The sequence below is a fragment of the Hydra vulgaris genome, chromosome 08, assembly GCF_038396675.1.
Source record: "Hydra vulgaris chromosome 08, alternate assembly HydraT2T_AEP".
NCBI classification, from domain to species: Eukaryota; Metazoa; Cnidaria; class Hydrozoa; order Anthoathecata; family Hydridae; genus Hydra; species Hydra vulgaris.
The window spans coordinates 35,657,609-35,679,603 of NC_088927.1; the positions used below are offsets into that span (position 1 = coordinate 35,657,609).

General features: G+C 29.3%; 1 protein-coding gene across 4 annotated transcripts in view; it reads left to right on the forward strand.

Moving 5' to 3' along the window:
• LOC136083792 (ribonuclease H2 subunit C-like) overlaps nucleotides 1-21,995 on the forward strand; it is a 34,567-nt gene that overhangs the window by 9,804 nt on the left and 2,768 nt on the right. For 2 of the 4 annotated variants that reach the window (XM_065803570.1, XM_065803569.1), the window contains exons 3-5: nucleotides 12,260-12,331; nucleotides 12,438-12,481; nucleotides 12,829-12,945. In XM_065803570.1, the coding sequence (XP_065659642.1) occupies nucleotides 12,260-12,331; nucleotides 12,438-12,481; nucleotides 12,829-12,945 (233 nt within the window). Of the gene's footprint in view, nucleotides 1-12,259; nucleotides 12,332-12,437; nucleotides 12,482-12,828; nucleotides 12,946-13,342; nucleotides 13,965-21,995 lie in introns of those variants that run through there. The other 2 variants (XR_010640096.1, XM_065803571.1) reach the window with 2 other exon arrangements.

The following is a 21,995-nucleotide window of genomic DNA, read 5'->3' on the forward strand; positions in this document are numbered from 1 at the left end:
TTGTTTGGTCTAATGCAGCTGCAAGCTCCAGTGACATCGTTGTGGTTTTGAATTTCTTCTGCATCTTTCTTTTAGGTTTGAAATTGTAATTTAATTTGCATTCATCCGATTCAGTGTTGATTTCAATATCTTCAAAGTCTGGTAAACTCATTGAAGGAGTTTTTTCCATACTTTCTTTTCGTATCTTTTCCCTTTCTGCATGTTGTTCAATTTTTGCTTTTCTTTCTGCTATTGTCTTCTCCTTTTTAATCAATTTCTGTTCAATTGCAAGCATGCATCCTTCTCTTCCTGCTCTTTGCATTCTTAGAAACTCCTTGTCCTCTTCAATCGACATGATATTCATTGCGTTTTCATGCTATATCAAGTAACTTCTATTTCATTCATAAAGTGAGACTCACTTTGTTTTTGAGTTTTAGTGAAATGCTTCTTGTTCTTTCTTAACTTCTGGTAAGTGTCAACTATTTTTTCCATCTTCTTTATAACATGGTGTTCGGCCCAGACAGGTATTCTTGCCTTGGCCCAAAAGAACATAACTTCTCGTGCGACAGAAACAGCACTTTCATGGATAGTACATTTTTCTCGCCCATGCTCGTGAAAAAATTGAGACAAAGCTTGTTTAGTTGAAGGCAATTTACTACCTAATAGTGCATCACTTGTTGGACCAATCAACCACATCTCAGTTGCACTTCGTGTAAGTCTATTTTCCAAACTAATTTTTGCCCGATTTGTTTTTGGAGGATCTGCCATTTTCTACAAAAAAAAAACAGATCAGTGAAATTATTTTAATTTTATTGCAAAATATGTAGATAAGTGTATAACCACACTCTTGTATATAAATGTGATGTTTATTGTTTAATACTCTAAGATATTGGTAATTTAACTGATTTAGTACACTTTAATAACCAGAATAACATTCAAGAATATTTCTATATATTTTATTCAAATCTTTTCAGGTTTTCCAATTATTTTCCCTGTTATCCCCTATTATCACTCACACTACCAGTCTACCATGTGCTGTCTTTTGTCTAAAATTGTGGAATAAATTTGTAAATTTAACCTTTGCTGATCTTTGCTGAACTGATGAGTTTGTTTGTTCACTACAGTCACAAAAACAAGTATGAATATTAAAAAGAAAAGAAAATTTGTACATACATTCAACAAAATACAACAATTTCAGTAGCTGAAGGCAAACTATAACAAAAGATACTAAATCAAAATCAATTTATAAATTGCTTGATAAAGTTGTTAAAATGCTGTGTTGTGTATGAATCTACAACAGCATGAAATATTAAGGGTTAAAACAAAGCAAATTATGTAATGTATCTTATTTTCAACATTTTCGGATATTATTTTCAGATTTATAAGTCTTTGAGCTACCCCTAAATATGCTTCAATCTTCGTATAACTTTACATTTTTACTCATTTATATGTTTGGAACCAAATGAAAGGGTGAGACATACACTTCATGCATCACCTTAACCCAGGTATGTGTGTACAAATTTCAAAATGTTTAAATATTAAGATATAAGATAAGATATATCTTTAGAAAGAACAATTACAATGGTGAAAATTTAATCAAAATTGGATGATTCTATAAAAAGTTATGAACATTCAAGTGACAAATTTGAGTACAAAGATTACTTTAGAAAACTGTGACCAATTTTATAATTTTTTACAGGCTAAACTGTTGTATTGTTATTTCTTATCTAAATACAACCAAATTTGTACCAAATAAAAGTTTTGAGATATGCAGTAAAGACATACAAAAATTTCACATAGGGCATCTGGGAGTTTTATAAGCATATAGACAAAATATAAAACTTATTTTTTTCAGTTAAATGCATACAAAATATAAATGCTTTTAAACCAGCATAAAAATAAGTTTTATAGAGAACAATAGTCTTAGAGAGAACTATAGTTTTGATTCTTAGAGAGAGCAACCATAGTGTAGTGTTTTAGGGGCCTCAGTGATATATGTATATATTAGGAGGGGGCATTTATGCTTGACGTGTCACAAAACTACTTAAACGTTTTTTTTATGGTATAGTTTATACTTTATTTTTAATTAATATTTAGGTGCTTCAAGCACCTAAATATTAATTAAAAAGAGCTGGCTTCCTACCATGGACCTTCAGTTCTGAAGCTACACCACAGCTGCTTAATTTAACTACCTATTGGGTTGGGGAATATATTCGTAGCGTTTTTATATTTTATTTTATTTTACAACGATTTGTTTCTGTTTGACAAAGTGTAAATATTCATTCGATAGAGCTCTTTCTGCTCTACAAAACCGTCCTAATCGTCTTTTGGAATAATTTAATTTTTTGTTACTTTTAAGGCATAAAAATGGAATATCCAGGAGGTAAAAAACAACATTTTCTACACCTACTTTTCTTCGCTTTTCATCGAGGCCAAAAGGCTGCTGAAGCAACCGGGGACATTTGCAACGTATACAGAGACGGTGTCATAGGTGAGTCCACTGCACGAAAATGGTTTGCAAAGTTTAAAAATGGCGATTTTGGCGTCGACGACACACCTCGCAGCGGGAGACCTTCTGACTTTGACGAAGAGCATCTCAAAGCACTTTTAAAAGAGGACTGTCACTAAACAAGTCATGAATTGGCTGAAAAAATGAACTGTGATCATAAAACGATTCTCAACCATCTTCATTCAATGGGATTTGCTGAAAATTGGGAGCTTGGGTACCTCACCAGTTAAGCGAAGTAAACAAAGAAAATCGCCTTCAAATTGCTTTTCAACATCTCGCCCGCCATCAAGCAACACGTGGTCATAAACAGCGCTTTTTGTATCGAATCGTCACGGGAGATGAGAAATGGTGTCTATACATTAATATGAAGCAAAGGAAGGAATGGGTGGCACCAGGAGATACGCCAAAGCCCAGAGCCAAGCGTGACCTTCATCCAAAGAAGATCATGATATGTGTTTAGTGGGACTGGGAGGGCATGGTGCACTGGGAAATGCTCGATAGGAATGTCACGATCACCAAGGAGCTCTACATAGCCCAGCTACGCCGCATAAATGAAGCTATTCAACTGAAAAGACCTCATCGACAAGGCCAAACCATACTCCTTCACGACAACGCCAGACCCCATGTTGCACAAGTCGTCAAAGCCACACTCCAAGAGCTCGAATGGGAGGTCCTTCAGCATCCGCCATATTCTCCGGATCTTGCACCCACAGATTACCATCTTTTCCGATCTCTGTCGAACCATATGAGGGGCGTTACTTTCGATAATGAAGAGGACCTTAAAAACTGGGTCAATAACTTCTTCGATACTAGACTGGGCGATTTTTGGCGGAAAGGCATTGACAAATTGGTCGAGAGGTGGGAGGAGGTTGTAAACAGCGATGGCGAATACGATATTATAAGTAAAGATTTCCCTTAAATAAAAGTCTTCGATAAAAACGCTACGAATATATTCCCCAACCCAATATTACCCCAAATAAACCTAATATCTTGATTATGCAATTAATCTTGTATCATCTTGTTAAAGCTCTAAATCAAAATTTTGCAATGATACCTAAAATAAAATGAATCTAATATATATATATATGAAAATGATAACAGAAAAATTATAGATATAATCATAGTTCAATCACGTGAAATTGGTGGCGAAATATCCATGAGCAAACTAATAAATTAAATTAAACTAACTTTTAAATTCTCTAAATAACATTCAATTTAACAAAAACATTTTATTTGAATCAAAACAAAAACATTTTACTTGAATTAACAAAAACATTTTACTTGAATTAATATACTACAAAATATATTTACATAATATATTTAGTATGCAATCATATTATCATTTACATTATTGTATACATTTAGGTAACACATAATTGCAGATGATTTTCATTAAACTGACTTACTTGAGTTTAAAACATATACTAACTCTAAGCACCTATAACATTTAGAGTTAAAAGGCTATATACTCTAAAGGATGTCTACAAAAGTGTAAAAATATTAGTGATGTACCGATAGCACTTTTTTAGCCAATGCCGATACCGATAAGTTGTCTAATTATTAAAATTTTGAAAATTCAAAACAATAAAACTTTAAATCATGTAATCTTTTTCATGGAATCAGTACTGGTAAACAAATACTTGGACCCAAATCAGAGTCAAATCATTATTTTAAAAATATTAGAAAAACTCTTTTAGTTTTTTACTATTAAAAAAAAATTTTAAAAAAAGTTTTTGAGGAATGCTTTTTATTTTAATTTTAAAAAGAAAATGGTACTAGCTTTTTTGTTTTTTCAACATCTTCGCTTTCAACAATATTTGCTTCTAACAATATTTGCTTCCAACAAGGCTGCAAGCAATCATTATTAGAGTTGGAAGTTACTGGAAAAGAAAAGATAAAGTTTATAGAGTAAGATAACAATTGACAGACAACTTTATATGAATCTGGAAAGTAAGATGAAGAAAGCGAATTCCAAAGAACTGATGTTCAAGGGAAAAAACTAGATTTTTTGGAGCACTTAGAAACAGTCACAGTAAAAAAATGAGACTTAATTAAATGACTAGTAACACAAGAATGAATTTTAGTAGATGGCACAAGAGGCGCTAGCTCTTTAGAGCAGTGCCCATTATAGTATTTGTAAAAAAGAGAAAGAGAAGCAACATTATGACGATGTGATAATGGTTGGAGGTTGGCTGCAAGAGCAGACCCAACTATGTTTACAATGCGTTTTTGCACCTTGTCTATAAGAGAAAGGACATCATTGGAAGATCCGCTCCAGATCTGGCAACAGTATTCCATACAAGGCTGGATTTAAGATTTATGGAGATAAAGAATAGAATCCTGAGTAAGAAAGTGTCTAGCACATTAAAGAAGAGTAACCTTAGCAGATGCTAATTTTGCAAAAGATTCGATATATGGTTTCCAAGAAAGATTGGAAGTACGGGTTAATACTAGAAGATGAAGGGTAGATAACTCGTTGAGTACATTACCGTTCATAAATATAGGAAGATCTAAATTATTGTGATAACGATTGGCTGAAAAAATTAGGTTTTATCTGAACTAAAGTTCACCAGCCACTGTGAGCCCCATGCTGTAGCAGAAGTGAAACAACAATCACATATTGTTTAGATATCTAAATTATTTTTAGATAACTAAGTTGTTTTGAAAATAATTTTGTTTTGTGATGCTCGATCCCCATCATGTCTCTGGTAGTACTGCGTTCAACTTGTTTCTCAGCGCAGCGGCCTTGCTCGTATCACACCCATGTTACAATTTATTCATGATAACGCTAATTCACCGCATATGGTATCTGCAGACAGTTGATATTTATTCATATCATACTCAACAGCATCCTCATCCTCACACTCACTTGGTTTCCATTAAGAAATGATGTATACACCCATGTTTTTTTTTTCAAATCTAAGAAATCTGCTGTAGTAGATTTTCTGACTGTTAGTAGCAGAATCATACCACATGTGGCAGATATTTCGTCCAATAACATCACCAAAATGTCTTCAATAGCTGCAGCCTCATTATTTTCTAGATCAGGAAACAGTACACACTAAAAAAAAGGGTATAAATTTCTACCTTAGGGTAGGATATGTGATATACCCTTAGTAAGGTATAATTTTCTACCTTTTAAGGTAGAAAATTATATTAAAAACATTTGTCATACAATTTTCTAACTCAAAGGTATAATTTTCTACCTTATAAGGTAGAAAATTATACCTTACTAAGGGTATATCACATATCCTACCTTAACTAAAAATTTCTACCTTTTGTTTTTTAGTGTGTAGTTTTATTTGCTGAGGTACACAATTTTTTTAAATCTTTTCAAAATTTTTTCTTTTTCCTCCTTTTTTTGAAGCTTGCCAGCCATTCATTTAATCAATTTTATCTTCAATTCCTCCTGTTTTTGTATGTTTGCAAATCGCTTTTTTCTAGCAGTGGAGATGGCCCATAATATCAACTTGTTTCGAACATCAATAGGTTTTTCATAGAGGAATTTAGTGGTTTCATTTTTGCATATTTTTATTTTTTCAGGTAACCTAAAAAAAAAAATTTTGCTGATAAGAAACAAAGTGTAGCATTTGGAGCTTTTTGCTTTGCAGCACTAAACATACCCATAAGTTCTTCTGAGTTAATGTTGTGAAGTGCTGTGATAATGTCTAGGCTTTAAGTTTGTCAGTTGTATTCAAGTTAAACAGTTGTTGGTATTGGCGGTCAATGACATTAACAACAAAATGCAATCAAACAGCAGGCTAATGCATCTCTCATTTTATCAGTCCTTGGAGAAAAGAATCAAATACTGGATCATTTATACAACTACCAAAAAAGTCTGTTGTTCGGTTTAATAAAGAAAGAGCATTCTTCTGGCTCTCAACAAGAATGTTGCAAACATATTTAACCACTTCAACACCAGACAAGTAATCCCTGAATTTGTGTAACATAGAAATTGGTCATCCAAGGACCAGTCAATAATTTTCCCATTAGACCTATTGCACACAGCTTGCGTAGACCTGAAAACAAATATACAAATGTGAAAAAATAAATAAACCATATAGAAGGTTAAAAGCCATTATCTGATTTCCAATATATAAAGTATATATAAACAATTTACCAGTGTCTGATGTCAAGTCTAGGAGCAAGCTAATTCTCAGTCGTCCTCATGAAACCACACCAGAATGCAGGAAAGTTATCAACAGAGTGTAGTGATGAATTAGGACTCCACACGTGTAAAAAAAGATGTGTTGTCGATTTTCCCTGTAGCATGGTAGTAGTCCTCTGGGAAGCTTGTGTCACCTTTAAATAAGAAAACATAATGTATATACATATATACCCTGTATAGAAGTCATTTGCAAATTTGAAGCATTTTCCTTTTTTAAATCTTGTATACAAAAACATATAAACTTAAAATAATAACTACACTAACAAAATTACACTGCAATAAAGTAAATATGATAAAGACTGCTATGATAAAGACATATCGTAATATGTGTATATATATACAGCCCTTGGAATTAGAGTCAGCATTCAGCAATGCTGACCTAACTGCCAATCTAAAAGTGTTTGAGGTCGGCAAAAAATTGCTGACCTTGTTTCTATGTTTTATGGTAAGACCTTTGTATTAAATTTTTAATTCCGACCTGATGCCGACTTCTAAAAGATTAAGGTCGGCAATAATTTGCCGACCTCAATCTTTTCCTAATTCGACCCCATTTTTCCTAATTCCGAGGGTTATATATATATATGTATACATAAATATATATACATATATAAAAATATTATTGTATTCTACAAAATGAGTGCTTAATGTTCTTAAAGAACAGAGCAATAATATGTTAGTAAAAACACTTATCTGATTTTTAGTTGTCTTCAACAGCATGTTTCTCCATCTTCATCATCAAATATATTTTTCTCTGTCACATGTGTATATATATATATATATATATATATATATATATATATATATATATATATGTGTGTGTGTGTATATATGTATATATATACTTTTACCATCCTTGTAACAGAGTTTGTTAAGCTGAGCAACAATGTTAGCAGTAACACAGTCTTTACCAAAAAGATTTCCTTAAGAGGTTTCCAATGCTTTAAGTGATGACTTACAAGCACTGATCATTGTGTCTAATGGGTGAAGATGACAGTTAAGTTCATTTAACGATTTTTTCCACAAATTGTTTAACTTAGTTACTGTTGCATGGATTTACATGAACACCCTCCTGAGTTGTGGCATCAAAACCCAGTGTAAGATCTTTTGTTGACAATGTTATCTCAGGAGTCTGTATGTCTGAAATAACACCTAGTTCTTGCATCATCTGCTCCACAGCTGTACAGTGTGGAATATCACTGAAACAATATCCTTTGTGCTCTCCAATTTTATAGAGTAGCAATCGCACATTGTGAGAAGAAACATGACGCATAAGCATGTTATAATACTTGATGAGTAAATTTCGGAATGTCTTGAGTTTTGTTCTATTTGGTGTATAGACTCCAATTTCTCCTGTAATATCGACATATCATTCTCCAGGACTTGAATCTCTGCATTTTTGTCAACAAGTTGCTTTTGTAGTATTGCTGTTAGAGAAGATAGCTTGTTCTGGGCTGATGCTAGTTGCTTTTTCAAACAAAGATTAGCATTTTGAAGTTGCTTTAACTTTAAGTTAGAATAATTTTTATTTAACTTCTCACACAGTTGACGAATTGTTAATTCTTTTTGAGCAATAGTCTGATTAAGTTGTTTAAACCTATATGGTTTTGATTGAACTTTTTCTCTCAAAATTTTTAAATCCTCTTTACGTTTTACTCTTTTTGTGGCAACTTCATTTGCCAATTAACCTCTGTTTAAGGATTTTTTTCTTGAGTCAGTGAGAATCAGATGGTCGTCTTCCAACTTGGGGAACATTAGTTGTGAATCAAGAGATGAAGTATTAGAATTCGAAAAGGAATCAGCACATGATTCAGCTGAGCTATTTGGCTCAATGGGGGTTAAATAATGCAAAGAATTGAATGTAAATGATGCATTATAGACTGTAGTTGGCACTGTAACAGCTATAATGTCAGGTAAAATAGTTAAAGAAATTGATTCAAAAAATACTCCTGAGCAATTTTTTTGAAACTTTTTCATACCTCTTAATATTATTTTTTTATACTTACTGATACTACTACCTATTAAATGCCTAATTTGATTTTTACTTGTAGGAAGACCAAATCTTTCAAAAATATTTTTTGCTGTTTTAGTATCTGAAAATACGTTTTGAATATACAAATAAATAACATGTCCTTTTAAACATAGCTGATAGGAAGTCAAATTTTCAGAAATAGGCAGTTTGTTGTATGTTGACTGGAGATAATTCAAAGTTACATTTTTACATTTTCTTTTTGACATTTTAAAACCTAAAGTTCAATTCCTGCTTATAAAATCAAAAAATATAAATAAATTTTTCCACATAGAATATAACAAAAAGGCTTACACTCTACACGTCAAAGATAATTACATCAAAATGTCAACAATAAAAAGTGTTCTTTATTTTATAAAATTCTTAAGTTTTTAAAAAGACTTCTAAAAAATTTTTAAATCCTTTTGCTAAATGTTAAAAATGTTAATTTTGTTATTCTAAAACTGCCCATAATTAATTTTAAACAAACAAAAAATATATAGCTGACTTTTTAACTTGTAATTTATTGACAAACAGTAAGCTATAGATCAACATGATTACCAATAAATTCATTCCAAACAAAAACAAAAATACTTGTATTTCTCAAAGTTAACAAAGATATGTTTCTTATAACATCGTCATAGAAATTAAGCTTTTAAACCAATCAAATTTTAAGAAATTATCCTGTGATCAGCAAATTTTTTGATAATAAAAAACAGATTAAAATGCGAGAAATCCTTAATTTCACCAAAATACCTGGTGTGCTTGATGACTCTTGAAAACAATATGCGCACAACAGATTTACATCAAATTTTGAGCATCAGCAGATAAATAAATTATCTTATCTGTCTTATCTATTTAGGGTTGCTTTGGGTATCTAAATTGCTTAGCAATCAAACATTTTATTAAGCATAATAAAGATAAACTGGACTAAAGTAATAACTTTATCGGATTACTCCCATAATCACCACATTCAGTATTATTATACTACAAATCTGATTGAAAATTATTTTGTGCGTTTAACAAATTAAACACATATCCAATTACTAATATTAATATTAGGTATTTTTATGCAGTTCTTGGGCTCTTTTTTATATTTCATGAAACATTTACATAATCCATATAAAAAAGAACCTAAAGCTTAAAACTTTTTGTGCATATAATAATATAAAACTTTGATTTAAAATTATTTTTCATACCAAAACTCGTATATTCTGATAATTGTAAAGCAGCTTTAGCTTCTTTTTCTTTACCATCTTTGCGCAAACTACAACCCGATGCAAACAATAGTTCAGAAGATGAAAAAGATGCAACTAATTTATTACTTGAAGTATCATAATTCACCTGGGGTCTGCCAGACACTACAATTGAATAAGAGTTTTTTTCATCAATAGAGGCAGTTAGAAGAATATTCTTATTATCAATTACAAATTGAACCAATATCAGTTCATTTTGTAGTCATTGTTTGTTATTCTCTTCGAAATAAATTTTAGAGCTTTTGCATATATTCCACCTTTGTCAAAGATGCTTTATGAAATTTATGAAATTAGACAATATATTATTAGCAGTTAAGTTCATGCCATTTACAACTGCATCCAAAATATTAGAATTAGCTAACTTAAAGTTTTCTTGTATTATATATGATAAATATCAGTATTTTTCATGTTTTAAATATATAAAAACATGAATTACATTTACAAAATCTTATAAATAGATATTTTAAAATATATTCTTATTAAAACAAGTTTGTAACACTAATCTAAACTCACTGAAACCCAATTATTAAATAAATATTTAGAATAAAATATATATAATGTTTTCACCAAATAAAAGCGGATACATCAGTTAACTTGTGAAAATCATTATTATCGAATTTCAAGTCTCGAATTACTGGACCATAAAAGTATTTGATTATATAAGTGAAATTTTAACTGAAAAAATTACTTTAAATTCGCCATCATCTGAAATCATTCTATTTGACATAATTTATGTGCAAAATAGTGTTGCAATAGCTCATTTGAAAGATGATACATTATTTTATTTTATTTTTTTTGCATTTTCTCACCACCTGTGCATAAGCTTGATATTATTTATAATCATTTTCAAAACAGAAATTTATTTTATTTTTTTTGTTTATTTTGAAAACAATTCATTAACAAAATAGTTTTTAAAAGTAGTCTAATGCATAATTTTCAATTAAATTTATTGTTTTATTAAAATATATATATAGATAATAATGATAATATGTATACACTACAGTTAATAACTCAACCTGCATCCTGTAGTATGTATACACTTCAATTAAGAACTCAATTTGCATTGTGTAGTATGTATAGTATACATACTACAGAATGCAAATTGAGTTCTTAATATGAGTGTATACATTGTATACACTTCAATTAAGAACTCAATATGCATCCTGTAGTAGGAGAGAAAAAAATAAAAGATGAAAGCCTAAATTCAATATTACGAAATAGTTTTTATCTTATTATTTTTTTGGCAACTTTGTAAGTCTGATGATAAGGTTGCTGATAAAAGGTTTTAAGTTAGATTAAAACCTAACATGCATGGTGTAACTAGTTTGTCTTATATTGTAGGAAAGAAGCTGTTGTAGATTGGTGGGCTATTTTATCTCTGGGGGGTGATAACAGTTAAAAATTATTATTATTTTTTTTAAATATATTTTTGTCAAGTTGTTACAACTGATTTCCAACATGAAGGTAACAAAACATAAAATATTAAATAAACTTTCTTCAGTTCTTTGGAATTCACTCTCTTCATCTTGTTTTCTTGATTCATATAATTTGCAATATTTAAAGTTTTCTGTTAATCTTTATCTTGCTTTATAAAGTTCATCTTTTTTCTTCCAGTAACCTACAACTCTAATAGTGGTTGTTTGCAGCCTTGTTGAAAGTGAAGTTCAAAAAAAAAAAAACTTTAGAAAAATTAAAACTTCAAGATAGTAGTAATTTAAAGACGAAAAATCTTGTTATAGTAAACTTATGTAAAAAAAAAAAAAATGTTATTAGAAAAAATCATTTATATTTATAAAAGTTGATCTTTTTCAAGGACTAAATATTTTCATTAAAATATTGCTTATATTTAAAAACATTTCTGTCAACATCAAAGCCAACAACATGTTTAACTTTAAAACATGTACTTACTGACATTTTATTTTATTTTGATATATGTGCATGTGTATACGTTTGTCTTTTCTAGTGTAAGTGTATATGATATTTATGTCTTGGTGACATATTTATTCATGGAGTTAGGAGTTTATTGAAATTATTTTTCCTTCAAAATTTTCTAAAGTCTGACCATATTTTAATTTATATACATTTTATCATCTTACTGACATCTTTTTTTTTTTCAACTTTTGATAAGTATTAAATAACAATTGGAAATGGCATGATATAATTTTAAAGAATTTTTGTTCTCTGTTTTATTTTTTAATTTTATTATACATAAGTTCATCAGTCAGATATTTTTCCAAAATGACAACATCTCACCACATCCAATAGTTCTGGAATTTACTTGTTTCTTGTTTTAAGGGTTAATGGAGGAGAAAAGTAAAAAAATAAATATAAATTTATTTTAGAATTATTGAAATCTTCATTCAGAGGAAGACCATTGCAGGGAAAGGAGATACATATACCCAAAGGATATAAAGGTATGTAATAAGGTATAATAAATATACTTTGATATAGATAACAAAATTATAACATTATTCCACTGATTTAGTCTAGCTTTTTTTAGTTGTATTCTAAATATTTTAGGTAGTGTTTTGGTTGAAAAAAATGGGATAATAAGCGATCATCAGGTATGATTATAATTTCCTCATGAGAGTCTGTATATCTGAGATATTAATATATTAATGATATTAATAGGTATTAATGAGGAAATTGCTTTTACTTTTTTTAGGTAGGAACAATCTTCTCAGTTTTTAAACCCAAACTCTATGAAATTGAATTTGAACTTTTTTTTAACACTTAGATGTTTTAATTTAATACTTTTTTTTAACACTTAGATGTTTTAATTTAATACTTTTTTTAACACTTAGATGTTTTAATTTAATACTTGCAAAAAATAAAAAGTTTGATTTTAAGTTTTAGTCCAATTTAATTTATATACTCACGTCAAGTTACAAATTTAATTTATATACTCTAGAAACGTCAAATTACACTTGGTGGTTATTTTGATAAATTTAATTATTGGAATCTAGAGACATTACCTAAACAGAATGTTATATTAGATGGATTTGATTGGTTGGGTGTAGCAGAAATGGTATATATTTGATTTAAGTAAAAGTTAAAGTTTGTCTGACTTTTTAATGTGTTATATATATTATGTTACAATCTGACACATTCAATCAAATATGTTATAACTATTAAACATAATTAATCTTTGTTATTTATTAATTATCAAAAATATTCAGAGATTTTTATCTAAAATGCATTAAAAATAACAATGAAGTATTTATGTAATATATATATATATATATATATATATATATATATATATATATATATATATATATATATATATATATATATATATATATATATGTATATATATATATGTATATATATATATATATATATATATACATATATATATATATATATATATATATATATATATATATATATATATATATATATATCTTATACTGCTGATTTAGGTGAGCAGTGTGACGTCATACTGAAATAGCCTGCTGCTGGGGGCTTCAGTACATACATCGACTGACAAATAGCCTGACTCACAGTGGAATGCTGCTACATTGACTAAGGGTTTAAGATGGGACAGCAATTTTTTCATTCATTATTTTTTGTTTTCTCCTTTTTCTAATAAAGCTGTATCGATTTAGATAAGCAAAAAAAGTGAGCAAGTGCTCACATAAATATGCTATAGTAGAGGGCTACTGCTACCTTCTGCATCTTTGGTAACCAGAAACTGCTGTCTCTCTACTGCTACTTTATCAAACTTTAAAATTAGTAGCGCTAGTCATTGAGCTTTTTATATGCATATATGGGATGCAGAAGTTAGTTTATATGCATATGGGATGATATGTGACTTTTTTACTGTTTTACACTCTTTTTAGCTGCACAATGACGGTGCTTTGATAGAATGATATCATCATTGCAAATTCCCAGAAATTCTTTTGGTAGCAACCCAATCCGTTACCAAATTTTCTTAGTTAAAGCAATTTTGCAACTCCACAACCAAATAAAAAGTCTGCATGTAGTGAAATAGCGGAGTAGCAGGTCGAGTCACGCTACCTACCAGCTCTAACTATGACTAAGGTATCCCTTACATATATAAGAAAATTAAAATAATGCTTTAAAGTATTTTTAAAGATGTTTTTCACATATACATATATAAACAGTACTTTATCAAAAGCAGTTGTGTAACATTCATTTGAATATATTTTTAATAAAAGAGTTGTAGTTTAATGTGAAATATAAGTATGTAAAAAAGCAATAAAATTATTGAAATTCATTAATTAAAAATAATAATTGTCCATAATTAAAAATCTATATTTTTTTAAAGTTAATATAAATGAGCATTTTAAATTATGTTTTTGGAATTTATTTAAAAAAAAATAAAACTAATAATAATAATGATGATTTACCATCAAAATTATTGATTATTCTTCAAATCTTGAGTCATTATGCAACCAAAAAAATGTTCTACCTACAAAAATGTGCTGAAAAATATTGATTATCAATAAATGACATTAGAAAAATGTGTATAATATATGAAATAACTGGTTCTATTGAAAATCAAAAGATTTGGTCATAAGACTTTATTAAGAACTGATATGTTGCACTGGAAACAAAGTTTTAAAAAAATTCAACCTGAAAACAAGTTTTTGAAAATTTAAGTTAAATGTTTCCAATCTAACTGTGTGTGTAACTAACAACAATTTTTCAAAAAAAGTCAAAAGAAAATCAGACATGGTATGCTGGTATTAATGAAAAAAGTTGACAATAAAATTGACATAAAAAAGTTCATAAAAAAACTTTAACTTACTTTAGTCACACTTTTAACAGATTGTTATATACTTTTTTTCATTTAATAGAGTGAGATAAAAAAAAAGAATTGCTAACGTTTTTTCTTTGAAATCATATTTTTGTTTAACATGAAGGTAAAATTGTAAAATTTTGTATGTATAAACATGTATTTTTCATGAAGAAATAATTACAAATAGGTATATACAAACTAGAAATTTAGATATCCATCTCTGTCACACTCTCTATCACTATATATATATATACAGTGGGGTGTAAAAAAAAAGCCACACTAACATTTTTTCTTGGTTATAAGTATATAATGTATAATGAAAAACTATAAAAATTGGAGGTGGTAGTGAAAAATCAGAAAAGTTATGTTTATATATACACAAATATTTATTTAAATAAAATCTTTAAAAAACAGATTAATACAAACACATAATATTTTTGAAAACAATGAACAGATATAGAAATTGGACGAGTTATTGAAACTGCTGACCAAGGAGAGTCTCATAGAAGCATTGGAAAACATTTTAAATGACAAAACTCAACTATTAGTAGATTGGTAAAGAAATGTTGATACAGCTGAAGGTCAGTTGGGTCAGGGAGAAAGCCTAAAACTTCAAAAAAGGAAGATTGCTATATTCCTAATCCCGTCAAAAAAAATCCTAAAATTACATGTTCTGAGATAAAACTAGATTTGAACCTTACTAATATCTCAAAATTGACTATATCTTATCGAATAAAAGCATCAGGTGAGTTTTTTACTAAAAAGCAAATAAAAAAACCTTTGTTTGTAAAATCAATCGCAAAAAAAGAATAAAGTGGTGCATTGAGCCTAAAGATTGGACATGTGAGCAATGAGCTAAAGTTATTTAGAGCAATGAGTCTCTTTTGTAATGGTCGATCTCACTGCTGGAAATTAATTAGGGAAAAGTTCAACCCCCAAACATGCGAGGCAACCATTAAACATGACAAAAATATTAATGTTTGAGGTTGTTTTAGTGCACACAAAGTTGAAAAGCTTTACCAGGTGGAGGCTGTTATGGACCAGCATTTGTATCACAAAATCTTAGTTAATCAACTTGGACCAAGTATAGAAGAACTTTTCCCTAATAATGGCTACATCTTTCAACAAGATAACAATACCTAACATACGACACGGTTAAATAAAAGATACCTGGAATCAAAATTGATACCAGTTATGTCTTGGCCAGCACAGTCTCCTGATTTAAATCCAATAGAAAATCTTTGGTCTATATTGGATAGAAAATTGTAAGATCGTAGGGCAACAAATAAATATGAACTGATCCAAACTGTTCTTGTGGGTTGAAATGCTTTTCCAAATGGCTTATTAAAAAAACTTGTAGATTATATGCCTTCTAGATGCGTAGAAGTCATAAGAAACAAAGGATGGCCAATTAAGTACTACCACAGCTAAAACATGAAAAATACTGAACAAATTCTAATTTCTTTTCATTATATGTAATGTACACTAATATTATATACATTTTTATAAAAATTGTCCTGAATTACTTTTATTATATGAGTTTAAGACATTTTTTGTTTTTTTTAATAGAAAATTTGAGTGTGGCTTTTTTTTTTTTGCACCCCCTGTGTGTGTATATATATATATATATATATATATATATATATATATATATATATATATATATATATATATATATATATATATATATATATACACAGTGCTGGCTCTAGGCTCAGGCAAGAGAGGCAGCTGCCACGGGCGGCACTTTCCTAGAGTGGCATTTTGAGTTTTGATTATATATTTTCTGACATCCATAGATAAAAATGGTAGGACATAAAACAAAGAAGTCTGGTGATTTCTACAGAAAGCAAAAAAAAAAACGAAGAGAAGAGGATGAACAAATGTCTGAATCTTGAAGCAATTTTTTTAATAACAATAATGCAAGCCAACAACAACTATGAGAGATCCTTGTGATGTTAGTGTTTGTGATGAAATCCATGAAATTCAAGATGCAACAACAAGTTCAAACTTGGAAGTGAAAAATGAACTGAAAGGTGAAAAATCTAAATTGGGAGATGAAGCAAATTTATCTACAACTTCGCAAGTTGCATTGCCAGAAGAAGAACAGAGTTTTCAAACTTTATCAACTACAGATCTGACAGATCCTGCCAATTGGCCTGATGGAATTTCAGATAATCTTTGAGTGACTCTTGTTAAAAATGGTCCATCAGCACCTAATCCATCTTTTCTATTTCCTGTCAATCCCAAAAACAGAAGATTTAATCCTTCATGCACGCAAAAAGTACTCAAGAATGGTGAAGTTGTTAAAAGATCCTGGCTTATATAGTCTATATAAGCCAGGATCTTTGTTTGGTGACATGGGCAATAATTTGAAGACAATCAGTTTTGGAGACTGGAAAAATTTGCACAGACAGCTGAAGGAACATGAAACTTCTAAAAATCACATCTGTTCATTAAGCAAATGGATGGAATTAGCAAACCAACTATATATCAACAAAACAATTGATGCATCACAACAACTTTCTCAGTGTAGAAATACACCGTTAGTTCTGGAAAGATTATTTGCAATAACACCTGATGACTAAAAAATGAGACAAAATTTAAATCAATTTATGTATGTTATTCATAATCATGCAATTGAAATAAATTAGTATATTTATAGGGAATTTAATACTCTATTAAAATTATATTATAGTTTTAAAATATTAATTAAAATGGCTCCGTATAAAACAAGTTTGCAAGAAGACCTAAGAAAACGCATTTGCCAATTTAGAAATTCGCATCTGGAAAAGCCAAAAATCTTCACAGTAAAACACTTTCTAGATGAAGGAGCATCGAAAGCGACCATATATCATGTTCTAGGACATGTAGACAATAATTTAGGCTATCAACGAAAAAAAGGAAGCGGTCCAAAGGCGAAAAAAATGGTCGAAAAGCACATAGATCAAAAAAGGCATTTGATCATCATCACAGTGTTTCACAAAGTCAAGTAGCCCGAAGATTCCATTGTGACCAATCATATATATCTAAAATTCTTAAAAACAAGATGAATATTAGATATTACAAGAAGAAAATGATTCCACATCAAAGTGAAAGCCAACTAGCTCGAATCAAACCTTTGTGTCAGCATATATATCGCAATTTTAGGAATTTTGATTTTGTCTTGGATGACGAATCATATTTCACATATGCGAATACAACATTGGCTGGCAACAATGACTTCTATTCTAGCGACGTGTCATCTACAACTAGCGACGTCAAATTCAAAAGAATGAAGAAGTGCAAGGAAAAGGTGCTAGTCTCTTTGATTATATCAATAACTTCAGTTCGTCTAGGTCAAATTGCTTTTAATGATGTTATTGAAAACCAATAAATTTTTTTTTTAAGTATCATATAATTATTTATAAATTTGTTTTAAATTAAATTTGATAGCTATGTAACTATGGCTATAATAACAATTTTAAAGTTGTCTCATTTTTTAGTCATCAGGTAATAGTGACATTTTTAGCAGAACAATGTCTTGCCTTTCGTGGAAATTCTGATGTTTTACATGAGAAAAATAATGGAAACTTCCCCAACACTAGTTGGGGAAGTTTCCATTATTTTTCTCATTTAAAAAGTTGTGAACATTTCATCGATTTCATACCTGTAGAGCAGACAACTGGTGCAGCACTCACAGATGTTATTCTACAAATGTTGACTCAAACTGGGATTCCAATTGAAGATATGCGTGGACAGGGCTACGACAACGGTACAAATATGAGAGGACATCAGTCAGGAGTGCAGAAAAGAATATTGGACAAGAACAGCAGAGCCTTCTTTGTACCATGTCATGCTATTCATTAAATTTGGTCATTAATGATGCTGCAAAATCATCTAGAGAGGCTGTGGCTTATTTTGGAATGGTGCAAGCCATTTATGACTTTCTTAGTGGATCATCTCATAGATGGACAGTTTTGAAAAATCATCTAGGAAAAAAAATCTTTCCAAAACCTTTGAGTGCAACAAGATAGGAAAGCAGGATTGATGCTGTGTGACCTTTTTGATACTGTGCTGGAGAAATCTTTGATGCTCTTTTTGAAATCAGCCAGGACATTTCTTATGATCCATCTTCATGTCATGAAGCAGAGGTATTAGCTCAAAAGATAAAAAACTTTAAATTTTGTTGCTGTACTGTGATATGGTTCAATACTTTGAACCAAGTAAACTTAGCAAGCAAAGTTATTCAGAATATTGAAATTGACATTTCTGAAGCCAAACAAACTTTGAACAAAACTGTTAACTTCTTAAAGTTACATCACTCAGATGAAGCTTTTAGAAAAGTTATTTCTGATGCAGAATTAATTGCAGCTGAATTAGATTTGGAGCCATCGTTTTCATTTGAAGTTTCTATTAGACCAAGGTTTAAAAAACAAATGCTTTCTTATGAAACTCAAGATGATCCCATTATAAATCCAAAAGATAGATTTAAAATAGAATGTTTTAATTGCATTTTGGATAGTGCTATAAATTGGATTGAAGAAAGATTTAATCAGTTAAATGAACGCTGTGATGCTTTTTAATTCCTGTACGATATTGCAAATATTAAAAAAGATTTTTCAAAGGAAATTCTTAGAGAAAAATGTTTAAATCTTCAAAAAATATTAAGCACAGATACTTCTGCAGATATTGATGGCATGGAATTATTAGATGAATTGCTTGCATTGTCTGAATTAATTGAACCAAAAACATCACCATTAAAAGTATTAGAGTTTATTTTAAGAAACAATAATTTCACTCCAAATGTTTCTAACGCTTTATGAATTCTGTTAACACAGCCAGTATTGCCTGTTGCCAGGCCAGTTGCATCTGGAGAGCGTAGTTTTTCAAAACTAAAATTAATTAAAGATTACTTAAGATCTACTGTCACAAAATCGTTTGACAGGTCTTTCTTTAATTTCCATAGAAAGGGATATGGCTAAAAAATTAGATTTTACTGAATTATTGAAGGCTTTTGCATCTGAAAAGAGTTGGAAAGTAAACTTCTTTTACTAAGTCATGTTAAAATATGCCCATTTTGTATGTATTTTGCTTGCTTATTGTGTTTGTACTGTTTGGATTTAATGTTTTGCAAATATACGATTTTATACGTCACTCATAGTTTTACTTTAAGGTATTTTTTTAATATATTGGTGCTTTTTTGTTAGGGCGGCAAACTGGGATCTTGCCTCAGGCGGCAAAATACCTTGAGCCGGCACTGTGTGTGTGTGTATATATATATATATATATATATATATATATATATATATATATATATATATATATATATATATATATATATATTAAGTTTCAAATTCAAATTTAATTGTAGTTTTTTATTAATATTATTCTAATATATATATGCACGATGGAAGCATTTTATAGACCTTATGAGTACATCTAGAGGCATTTTTAAAATCTTTTAATTTTGTTTGAACCAGATTTTTGCATTTTAACAGGTGGATTTTGGATTTTTGGTGTTAAAAACTTCCAAGCATGAAATAAACTCAAAATTTTTATATCTTCATAATGATATCAAATAAAGATTGTTTTAAAAAAATTACAGCATTCAGAATTTGGCTGAAAAAATACCCCAATAATTTTTGCCTCTTTACCCCTGTCTAGAAAAATTATATTTTTGTTAAAAAAAAATATGTTATTTTATAATAGATCAAAGCTCTTTTATATATATTTCAAATTTCATCAACAAAACTCTTGATGTTTAGTGTGATCATGTAAAATTTACAATACACGGTTTTCAAAATTCTTAAAAATTTTTATGAAGGAATCAAGTTATTTTTTGAATAGAAAATGTTTTTTTAATCTGAAATATTTTAAAAATAAAACTTTTTTAAATTTAACTTTTATTATTCTTGTTTTAATTTTAATAAGTAGTTATTGGTACCATTGTGTTACAATGACATATCATTGTGTCATAAAAAGTTGCTCAAATGGAAATTATAGACTTGTGAAATGGAAATATGAAATATGCACAGAACATAAATGTAAAAGTGAGGAAATTCTATATAATTATGCATTACCTTTTTAATGATTACTTTTTCAACCATAAAAAAATCTCCCTTCCAACGTAAAGTTTGGATCTTGAATATCACGATAAGGAGATGAAAACTTTGGTTCATCTCTGTGTCTTCATCAACAGATTGAATCTTTTTAATGAATTTTTATTTACTTGAGGATAGCAAAAAAAAAAAAAAATTTTTTTAAGTATTGTTCTAGATAAGGTTAAAGAGGGTAAATACGTTGGGGTAATTCTTTAAAAAAAAAAATGACGAAAAACTTTTAAAAAAATTTTTTTAATTTTGTTGCCAAATATTATTTTCTTAAAATTTAAAGATTAACATTAGTAAGTTAGTAATATTGGTAAGTAATAATGGTAATTACAAAAAATTTTGGAAAATCACTTGTTAATTTATTCCATGAACCAATTTTGTTTATATGGTACTTGAGCTTTTATTTTTAGGTTTAATTCAAAACCTATCATATGATGAGTTTTTAATTAACCTCAAACATAGTAATGAAAGTAAACAAGTGGCATCAGATTGTGGTAATTAAAAAATAATTCGGAAAACCTAATCTTTTTTTTAATGCAACCCTTGAAATAGTTTGATTTATTAATCAGTAATTGTGGTAGTTGGATTAATATTAAATGTGAATTGAAAACATTCAAAAAAAAATATTTTGTTGCAAGAAAATAGTCAGCTTTAAAATTAAAAACAATTTAAAGAAATAAATTACAATGACAAATAAAGCAAAAAGTCATGTAGAACACAAGTCTGTAGAAGTTCTGTATGTTTATTATGTATCAGAAAAGGTGACAGATTTAAATGACTTTATTATTGCAAGAATTCAAAAGTTTGTAAAAAATGGCATAAATCATGCAGATAAGCAAGTTCGATGTGGTATTTGCAACTAATGTCGAATTATTTTACGGAAAAAAAAGATGCTAGTGGTATTATGTGTTCATTGGTGCATCTTTACAATTTCTCTATGATAGTTATCAAGCCTTTGACATGAACTTCTAATGCATGTGATTGTCTTATTTTCCATATTGAAAAGCTTAAATTTAATGAAAAGCATCCTTTAGGACCAACGACACACTATATAAATCCTAAAGATAGCACATCTTGCAAACCTGAAACCTTTTCAAATCTTTCCTTCTGTCAACAGAAAAAAAGATGTACACATTGTTTGTCAATTATAGCTCAAGGCTCCAATCATTCTTGCACGATCATAACAAGATGCCAAAACTTGCAAGATTTGGTCAAAGA